At 42.9% G+C, this 11,173-nt stretch overlaps 1 protein-coding gene across 1 annotated transcript; it reads right to left on the bottom strand.

The window, feature by feature from the left end:
• Positions 1–3,465: 3,465 nt before the first annotated feature.
• On the bottom strand, positions 3,466–10,946 carry LOC111953282 (5-hydroxytryptamine receptor 5A-like). The gene is made up of 2 exons (XM_070435449.1): positions 10,184–10,946; positions 3,466–5,309 (listed from the first exon to the last, which is right to left on the bottom strand). Exons 1-2 carry the CDS (start codon positions 10,910–10,912, stop codon positions 4,977–4,979), a joined length of 1,062 nt encoding a protein of 353 aa, XP_070291550.1. The 5' UTR covers positions 10,913–10,946; the 3' UTR covers positions 3,466–4,976.
• Positions 10,947–11,173: the final 227 nt, after the last annotated feature.

Below are 11,173 nucleotides of genomic sequence, written 5' to 3'. Positions count from 1 at the left end.
ATGAATAAAACACTAATTTCCTCTAGATTGTGGCGATGCATATATTATTTTCCCATGTGGTTTTCTATAATTTCCAGGACGAAGAGGTAGTAATTTGGTTGATGAGGCTGCACACGTTGGGCTTTTATTTCAATTGTCACACCGCCAGGGTTTATCTTAGCCTGGGGACCAGTCTGTTTACAGTAACTAACATTCCAGTCCTTGTACTATGTGTCATTGAAAAACAATTTGGCGATGACAGTACATGGAGTGGAATGTCAGCTAAAGAGACTGGTAGCCAGGCTAAGTTTATCCTTATTCACAAACATTGGAGGTGGCATCAGCTGAATATTAATGCGGTATACATGCATTCATATTCATGCTCTGCTGGGTATTGTTAATAATGGCAGTTGTAGAGGACGGCGAACAATACCGGAGGGAAAATGTAAAGGATAACTGGATAGGTGGAGATTGGGGGATGGTAGCTAGTCATTAGCCAATAGTCGCTACTGGATGACAGAGGTGGGGTGTGAGTTTGAAAAAGAGTGAGAGTCCTTTAAGAAGGGATGGGTAACTGGCGGCCCCCCTTTTGAAGACCCTCCCAGTCGGGGTCTCAACGTACTGTTGCGAGTTAGAATAGTAGACGGCACAAGGTGCAATTTAGACATTTGGTTGCGCATCAGCAGTTTTACTATTGTTATGTCAGTCACTAATAGTCAGTCAATTAGCCCATGTCAGCTAACATTTTGCAGGAAATTAGCTGTAAAACAGCAAATTTTCCTCTCCGCCCCATGGCAAAATTAGTAGAATTGCATGAAATTAGTTATAAACGTGCAGAATCTTCTCTCTGCCCCATGGTAACATGTGTAGAATTGCAGAAAACTTGCTTTAAAACTGCAACAATTGCTCTACACCCCATGGCAAAATGTGTAGAATTGCACGAAATTAACTCAAAAATGTCAAATGTTTCTCTCCCCTGTCAAGAAGGAGGCCACTAAGATGCTTTGCTCTCAATGTAGGGAGGTATATGGATGTGGGTACTCACATTGCGAGCAACTGCGGCCCCTCATGATGACTTTTTTTGTGACCCCCACCCCCATCAAAGTTGCTCATCCCTGCCCTAGAGACTGTAGCTGCACTCCAAATGGCACCCTATTCCCTATATAGTGCACTACTTTTGTCCAGCGCCCTAAAAGTAGTGCACTAAATAGGGAATAGGGTGCCATTTGGGATGTAGCCTGTGTGTAGAAGGAGTACTGTACTGTGGATCATGTCTCACAATATATTTCCATTTATTACAGAATATCCAGTGTCTCCACTATTTCAGTGATTCCGAAACATGACTTTGAACAGGAGAGGACACATACAAAAGAGAGTTGTTCAGAACCCCAAACTGTACTGTCTGTTCACTGGACAATAAAGGTTATTTCAGGTTACTCCCACTGCAAAATACATACATTCAATATCATGCTGTTTCCTCTCAACTGTCTTGGCCTTATATAAATACATGTATAAATGAAAAGAGAGCGAAAAAGAGAATGGCAGAGAACATAATTGTGTTCAGATACAAATGAAACAAGGCCAGAACATGATTGTCAATTCTCTTTGCCTCACTGTAGCAACATGTCCTAATAAACCATGTGCTTATATTATCGGCTTGCCCCTTACATTTACATTTTAGTCATTTAGCAGACGCTCTTATCCAGAGCGACTTACAGTGCATTCATCTTAAGATAGCTAGGTGGGACAACCACACATCTCAGTCGTAGTAAGTACATTTTTTCTCACTAAAGTAGCAGTCAATCTTAGTTCACGAAAGGCAAGACATTTTTTTTTTTTTTAAAGCACACACAACTTACTGGAATCAAGCTGGCATACTGTAGGGGAAGAACTTGATATTTTCGAGCTAGTTGTTATAACTTAGCTAGATGTAGTGGTAGGATCTTGGCATGCACTTGCAGAGAGGGAGGCCATCTTGACAAGTAGAGTTGTGGAAAGAGGGCAGGCTGGCAGGTATTTTAGCATTGCTTTTTAGTTTTTCATTTAGTTTTATTTAGTTTGCACTGTACGATGGCAGCTAAAAGCTGGATGTCGCATACAATTACAAACAAACAATTACAAATATAAATCAAAACATTGTGACAGTAAGGAACTTGAAGGGGTGATTTACATTAACATTGAATGTAAAGAATATATATATATACAGTATATATATAAATGTCGCTTTATCTGTCTTCCCAGATAACATAACAGACATATGAGATTGCCAATGCTTACTCAGTGCTTGAGGTTTGACTGAGGGTGGGCAAAGGACAGATGAAGCCAGCTGATGTTAGCTAGCTAGCTAGCTTTAGCTGGCAAACTTCCTAGGTCATGCAAACCCTTCCTCGGTATGTGGTGTGTGAGACATTGAGGAAGGTGCAAGCTGAAACGTATGCGTGTGGTTTATTATCACTTATAATTCATCATCAGAATATTATCAATTGCAAATTATATTCAAGTGTGGACCTTTTCATTTGTTGTGTTTTTGGTTCGATCCAACCACCCCTTCTATTTGTTAATGGAAGATGCTGGTTTAGCACGTTAACTTTTCCTTTACTGAATATATTGTGTTGACAATCTCTGGATCCCCTCTCTTCAATAGCCTACTGTTCTGTTAGGAAACACCTGAGCGGTAGAGGACACGGACAGCCAGGTAGATGAGTCAGACAACCCAATTCGAACACCTCTCCCATCCGCCGTCCCACTCTACCCAAGGAGGAAGTACCGTATCCCCTTTGAAGTGGAGATGTGAGGGAGTGTTGCCGGAGGTAAGGGCCAATGGTGGGTAACCCCCTAATCCTCTATCTCTCTCACACAACACGCGCACACTCATGCGCACACTCATGCGCACACACACACACACACACACACACACACACACACACACACACACGACACACACACACACACACACCACACACACACAACACACACACACACACACACACACACACACACACACACCACACACACACACACACAACACAACCAACCACTCTAATTTTCGCTCTCCACCATGCAGCTAATACAAACACATCCCCCATACCACAAGGATATGTTGTTGTGGGGTTGGCTCACTGGGCATTTCCAGCTATTTGCATTTCCAGCTGGGGATCGGAGCAGAGCCAGAGAGGAGATGTGGTAAGTAAATATCAGCTATCATGGGGGAATGTGTGGAGTCATGAGAGGCACTTCAAATGTGACAGTCCATGAGAAAGAACGTTGGCTTTCCTCTCTCCATCACCAACGTCTCACTAGAACCTACTACACTCAAATTAAGCTCAACCAATTCATATGTGTTGACACTAGAGGAGTACAATGCCTGTCATACTCAATATCCAACTTTGTGTTCAAACAATTCATCAACAATCAGAATAGATTTCTCTATAATATGAAGACACCTGTGACTTTTATGATCTCAAACAATTGAGAGTAAAGATTATGATCAACCCCTGTTTCATTTTGATGCGTTTATTTCATTTTGATACAGGATTATCTTATTTGGACACAGCAATCTAAAAGTGCTACTTTCTCAATATGGTGTACGTCAGTTACAAGATGATCACAATAACGCTTGATGACTTCAGTTTGTGGATCACAATCTGTTTTATTCACAGAGAAAATCAATAGTTCAAAAGCTACGGAGTGAATTGATGGTTGTCAAATCCACGGATTGTAATGTGGTTCCTAGTTTGTTATCTACTCCATATTTTACAATGTAGTCCACGGTTTGTTGATCATATACCCAGCTATCAAATAACGTTCTGAGAACCATATGTTTCTTAGAGCTTGGTGAGAGCGTGGTTGTCCTATAGTTATTTTGCATACAACCTTCCCATAACGCTTCCTACAGGTTTCCTCATGGTTCTATTAAAAGTCATGTTCTCAGAACATTCAGATAACTTTAAGAAACAATATTCTTCTGTGGACATGTCAGTACTTCAGCATAACGTTTTCTACAGGTTTCCTCGTGATTCTATTTAAAGTCATGTTCTCAGAACATTAAGAAAACTTTCCATAAAAAACACAAGAAAATGTTAGTAACATTCCCAGAACGTTCTAAGAATGTTATTTAAAAACATATACATTCCGTTCTCACAATCAACAAAAATCTTGTTAAGTCTGCTCAGGTTTTTTGGCCGCACCTACTAATTGGCCACACCTGATCTTAATGAGGGCTTGTTTCCTTTGAAATAGGGTCTGTTTAAATGAATAGCTAGTTCCATCCTGGTGGTGCAGTGGACTAATTCCATGGATAGAGAGCAGAAGATCATAGGTTTGAATCTCACTGACGTCATGCCACAAGAAGAAAGAAATGTGTTTGCAAGATTAATGCCTGAGCAAATTATGTTCTATATGTGCTTGGAGTTAAACTAGCAGTGTTATTTAACATTCAGGGAACAATAGAAAAATGTTCTCACAACCTCTCTGCAACCTAAAAATGTAAGTTCCCAGAACAGGTGAAATTTTCACTTCCATTCTCAGAACGTTTAAAAAACATTCAGTTTTAACAGTCAGGAAACGTATGGCTTCATTCCCAGAACCAATGGGAAACCAAAGATGTACGTTCCCAAAACTTCCAAGGAACCAAATGTGCTAGCTGGCCATGGTTTGTAGTTGAGTCCTATGGTTTATGAGATCACCATATTTATTTTGTTTTCAGTCTATGGTGTATCTAAGGAAAGTTACCCCCCTCAACACCATTCCTGTGACATCAATTTGATCATGTGATGGTGTGTTTTTTCAAGACAGCCCCCATTCTCCGCCTCTGCCTTATCCCCAGCCTCAGCCTTAGATTTAAATGAACAGAAAATGATGGCCAATGTTCTGTGGTCAGAGACAATTGAACGGCCACCCTCTGATTTTAACCGCTATTTGGCATGATCTGTTTTGTCCTTTAGCCCTCATTGTCATTTAGCCCTCACCCTTTAGCCCTCAGCCTTTAGCCCTCAGCCTCAGCGTTGACGGGAGAACAGGTTCCTAAGGGCGTTGTTGTAGTTCTTGTTAAAGGCGGTGTAGATAAGCGGGTTGAAGAAGGAGTTGGAGTAGCCCAGCCACAGGAAGATGCTCTTCCAGATGGGCGGGATGTCGCAGTGGCACAGCGGGATGATGAGCTCCGTGAGGAAGAAGGGGATCCAGCAGAGGACGAAGACTCCGATCAGGATGCCCACCATCAGCGCCGCCTTCTTCTCCTTCTGCTCGCGCCACGTGTCGCCGTCCGTCTGGAAGGTCACAGTGGCGTGGCGCACTGTGAACACCATCTGGGGCTGCCGCGACGTTTCCTTCACCTGTCAATCAAATCAGTCAGCCAACCAGTTAGTCAATCAGTTAGTCAATCAAATCAGTCAACCAATTGATACTCACATTACTAAAATAAGTTAAAGAACAGACCAATCAGTCAGTGTTTGTCGCAGGCTTTCCGTTTTACCGTTTTTGAGACACTGTAATCCACAATTTATTTTGTTCTCAGTCAACTAGTCAGTTAGTCAATCAGTCAACCAATCGATACTCACATTAGTAAAAGAACCAGCCATGAATTAGTTAATTGAGCAACCAGTCAGCCAGCTGAATCCAATAGGCAAATGAACAAATCAAGCAAAAACAAGCAAAATAGCCTCTAATGAATGAATCATTGAGCCAAACGATACATTTGCATAAACTACAACCTCCTGCCAGAACTCAAGCCATCAACCTGCACTTGTGACTCATACAGAGAGTGCTGTTAAATGGAAGTAATGGAATGAAAACACCATGCTTCAATCTATCCTTATGTTGAGCCTGATGGAGTAGTGTTTCTCTCTACACCTGACCCCTGCAGGTCATTCTGCATGAGCTGTTTATAAACCTACACTTTCCTCCCAGCAGATCACATCTGGGGTTGCGTCCCAAATGACACCCTATGGGCCCTGGTCAAAAGTAGTGCACTAAATAGGGAATAGGGTGCCATTTGGGAGGTAGGCCTGGTCAATTAAAACAATAAAACAAACAATCAAAATAATCAATTTGCAGCAGAGGGTAGGAGGTTAAAAGCACAGTGGCTGGGGGTAAGTTGCTGTAATATTGTGTAATAGTGTAATATTGCAGTTTAAAGGGTCAATCTGGCATTGACACATCAATTTGTGTACTTCTAAATGAACGATATATAGCCATGGATTCTTGAAGAATACAAATTATAAATGCCTCACACGCTTAGTTTAACTGTCATACCACACATCACAGTCATACCACACATCACAGCCCAAAATAAATGATGCACATGGTTAAAACTATCCTTTTGATCCCATGCATGGCCAATCTGGGACTGTGATATATGAAAGCCTGACTCCAGTCAATAGATTAAAGTTTTCTTGGCAAAATGTAAAATGTAATTTGTTTGTACAAAGAGGACGCTAACTAGCAGTAACTAAGTGACTGAACGCAGTTACTGTTGAGTTTAAGACGTGCAAACTTAAGTCATACACAATACACACGCAATAGTAATGATGTTTGATGTTGTTTCATAGACTCAACTGGATTAATCATAGCGGATCCCTTTTGCATACCAAGTAACGGTAGAATAAATATTAATATCATTTCCTATTAGATCACAGTGGTTCTACTCCACTGAGCCACACCAGGGGGCTAAGGGATTGCATTTAGAGATGGGTTGAAAGTAAGGCCAGACCTACCTCCAGTCCACTCAGAGGTAGGCTAGTCTACCAGAAATGTTCATGTTAAAACATGTTGGAAATACAATAAATTACATTGTAACAAATGTTATTGTAACACAACTTGAATTGTACCGCGTAAAAAAATGTATTAAACCCGCCTGTATATTCACAAACACCTGAAAAGCTATTTTTTGTTGTTGTTCTTAAATACATTTAAAAATGCATTGGAAGCAGGTTAATAACATGGACATGTTAGAATTGCAAAAGGAATGTGCACTATGGGCCCAAACTGGTTGAATCAACATTGCTTCCACTGTCATCAACATAAAGGAATTTCTGTATTTTTGGTATTTTTATCACCCAACTTCTAAACTAAAATCAATGACATGGTAAAGTTTTTGTTGATTTAATGTTGAATTCATGTTAGTCAATCAAAATGAATTGTTGAACTGACGTCTGTGACCAGTGGGTGTAATTGTATGTGAAATTTCCGGTAGGGCTCCCTCCCTATTGTGGTATACATGGTCCATTGTGCTTAGATGTTTTCACGCCCCAGAGTCATGACTCCTTTTGTCCACGCTGTTAACTGTGCTGACCTTGAGCCAAAGACGCATGTATACAAACTGTAGTACCAAATCGAAAACAGCCTAACTTTCCTCCATAGAAAAGGAATGACAAAATGAATTCAGCTGAAAGACCACAGTCCAAGGGGGTGATATCTGACTGTCAAATACATTTCTATGAAAACTAGATGTATTTATTTTTTTACTTAACCTTTATTTAACTAGGTAAGTCAGTTAAGAACAAATTCTTATTTACAATGACGGCCTACCAAAAGGCAAAAGGCCTCCTGCGGGGACGGGGTCTGGGATTTAAAAATACAAATAAAATATAGGACAAAACACACATCACGAGAACAGAGGCACCACAACACTACATAAAGAGAGACCTAACACAACAACATAGCATGGCAGCAACACATGACAAGACAGCATGGTAGCAACACAACATGACAACAACATGGTAGCAACACAAAATAGCAGCAGCAGAACATGGTAGCAGCACAAAACATGGTACAAACATTATTGGGCACAGACAACAGCACAAAGGGCAAGACGGTAGACACAATACATCACGCAAAGCAGCCACAACTGTTAGTAAGAGTGTCCATGATTGAGTCTTTGAATGAAAAGATGGAGATAAAACTGTCCAGTTTGAGTGTTTGTTACAGCTCGTTCCAGTCGCTAGCTTCAGCAAACTGAAAAGAGGAGCGACCCAGGGATGTGTGTGCTTTGGGGACCTTTAACAGAATGTGACTGGCAGAACGGTTGTTGTTTGTGGAGGATGAGGGCTGTAGTAGATATCTCAGATAGGGGGGAGTGAGGCCTAAGAGGGTTTTATAAATAAGCATCAACCAGTGGTTCTTGCGATGGGTATACAGTGATGACCAGTTTACAGAGGAGTATAGAGTGCAGTGATGTGTCCAATAAGGAGCATTGGTGGCAAATCTGATGGCCGAATGGTAAAGAATGTCTAGCCACTCGAGAGCACCCTTACCTGCCGATCAATAAATTACGTCTCCGTCATCTAGCATGGGTAGGATGGTCATCTGAATCAGGGTTAGTTTGGCAGCTGGGGTGAAAGAGGAGCTATTTCGATAGAGGAAACCAAGTCTAGATTTAACCTTAGCCTGCAGCTTTGATATGTACTGAGAGAAGGACAGTGTACCGTCTAGCCATACTCCTAAGTATTTGTACGAGGTGACTACGTCAAGTTCTAAACCATCACAGGTAGTAAACACACCGGTGGGAGATGGGCATTCTTCTTACCAAACCACATTACCTTTGTTTTGGAGGTGTTCAGAACAAGGTTAAGGGCAGAGAAAGCTTGTTGGACACTAAGAAAGCTTTGTTGTAGAGCGTTTAACACAAAATCCGGGGAGGGGCCAGCTGAGTATAAGACTGTATCATCTGCATATAAATGGATGAGAGAGCTTCCTACTGCCAGAGCTATGTTGTTGTAGATGGGGTGTCTACAGCGGGTGTATGGTGATAAATAGTCGTTAGGCGCCAATTCGTTTTTCTATTTTATGGCTGCTCAGTATTATGTGAATAATTGTTGTGGTATTATTGAATATATGAAATTCCAAAGACCTACCAGGCTATAAGAAGTCTATTTTTAACTGACGAATGAGGTGTTTCCAAATCAGTCGGTGGATGCCTGAAATAGCTGTCTGTAGTCTTAATAGGTTGGTGCTGTTTTGTACCAGCCAATTCTCTCCCCTTAGTCTCAAAACAAACCAGCCAAGCTCAAAGGCCTATGTTTTCTGTTTGCCTATTGTATATAACATGAGAGATTGAAGGCAGCATGGAGGCAGCTCCCTTTGAACAGAGTAAATAAATGGCATGATTTAATAAATTAGTTTGGGCTTGTCGAGTGAGCCTGCGTTCCAAATTGCACCCGATTCCCTATATAGTTCACTACTTTTGACCGGAGCCCATTGGGCCCTGGTCAAAAAGTAGTACACTATATAGGGATAGGGTGCCATTTAGGACACAGCCTGGGTCTCTGGACTCTGTCAGAGTCCTTGCTGATTAGAGGGAGCTGCTGTGGTGAGGAAGGCGCAGTGGTCCCTAGCCTTGTTAAACATGCTGGGTGTTTACAGGCCACTGTGCCTATAGCGATTAACAGGGGTTATACCAACTGCCTCCCTCACTTGTTACTCTCTTTTTGTTTCTTCCCTCTGTGTGTGTGTGTGAGAGAGATAGTGTGAAAAAAGCCAAAGATCCTTGAAAAAAAGATGATCCTTCACATCAAGGGGTTGTTTTTGCATGTTGACTGTGATCTGTGTCGTTGCGTGCGGATGTGCACGTGTGTGGGGGCCTATGTGCATACATGCACTTGTGTATGCCTCCAGGTGAATTGGTCTGTTGAGTATGAGATACAGTACACGCTGATAAGCGTTAAAGAACAATGCATATCCCACAGCCCTGCAGCAGCATCACAGCGCAGCTCAGAATATATTATACAGATGACATGGTTTTCCACTAATTGCCCAGCAACCAATTTGAGAGCTACAGTACAGTCTCATCAGTCAATGATAATGTGATATGCACTCACGAGCAGATATGATAGAGCTTTAAGGACACTGATATCATAGCGGTACATTCAGAGATTTTTTTTAGATCGTGTTCGAATGCGCAACCATTATCTGAACATTGGTCGAGGTTGATGGATTAAGTCTGGCAAAATTGCCCGAGGAGCTTTAGGAGTGTGTCAATGTAATAATAATAATATAATAACATCAACTGAATATTAATGTCAAGCTAGTCTACTGGTAATTCATCATGTGGATCCCACATGAAACATCCAACCACCCAGCAGGCAAAACTGGTTGAAGAAGACATCATCACAACCAGACACTGGTATGAATAACATCATTTTGATGTAACTTCAACCAGTTTAACACGCTGGGTAAGACTATACTGTAGCAACAAAAGTACCTCAATCACCTCAGCCATAGGCGTGATGGTGTTGGTTTTGCACGAGCCGATACGGAACTTGGCAGCCTTGTAGATCTTCCAGTAGACGAAGAGCACCACGCACAGCGGCAGGTAGAACGCTCCGAAGGTGGAGAAGATAGTGTAGGAGGGCTCCTGGCTCACCTGGCACTCCATGCCCTCCTCCGAGTAGGTCTCCCCCCAGCCGAACAGCGGCGACAGGGAGATGACGGAGGACAACAGCCAGGTAAGCGCAATCATCACATTGGAGATCCTCTTGCGGGTCTTGAGCGTGTACTCCAAGTGTCTGGTGATGGACCAGTAGCGGTCCAGGGCGATGGCCGTCACGTTCCAGATGCTGGCCGTGCAGCAGAGCACGTCGAAGGAGATCCATACCTGGCAGAGCACGCGGCCCAGCTTCCACAGCCTCCCGTTGAGCTCGTGCACCAGGCTCAGGGGCATGACCAGGGCGGCCACCATCACGTCCGAGATGGCCATGGAGGCCACCAGGTTGTGGGGCACGCGGTGGAAGGTACGCACCCTCAGGATGGTGAGGAGAACTAGGAGGTTCCACACGAAGGTGGCCACCACCAGCATGGCTAGCAGGGTGAGAGTTAGCACGCTGAACACTGAGAACGGACGGTAGAAATTCCCTGCTCCATACCCCAGGTCGTCGCTTCCGGCCCTGGCCCGGGCCCCGCTGAGGTTGGCAGTCACCAGGCTCACATTGGGCTGGGTCATGTTCAGCAGTGTTCAGCAGAGCTCAGACAGGTCTGTCACAGGAAACTTGATGATTTGAAGCGATCCTCCAGTTGAAAAAGAGATTAGAGAGAGAGTAGATGAGAGAGAGAGAGAGAAGAGAGAGAGAACGACGAGAGAGAGATGTGAGAGAGCGACGATGAAGTAGAGAGAGAGAAGAGGCAAAGAGAGAGATGAGAAGAGAGGAGAGAGAGAGAGAGAGAGACGAGAGGAGAGAGAAAGCAGAGGAGAGAAGAAGAAGAG

The sequence above is a fragment of the Salvelinus sp. IW2-2015 genome, linkage group LG27 (assembly GCF_002910315.2).
Source record: "Salvelinus sp. IW2-2015 linkage group LG27, ASM291031v2, whole genome shotgun sequence".
Lineage (NCBI taxonomy): Eukaryota > Metazoa > Chordata > Actinopteri > Salmoniformes > Salmonidae > Salvelinus > Salvelinus sp. IW2-2015.
This window is presented reverse-complemented; position numbering and strand designations above follow the sequence as displayed.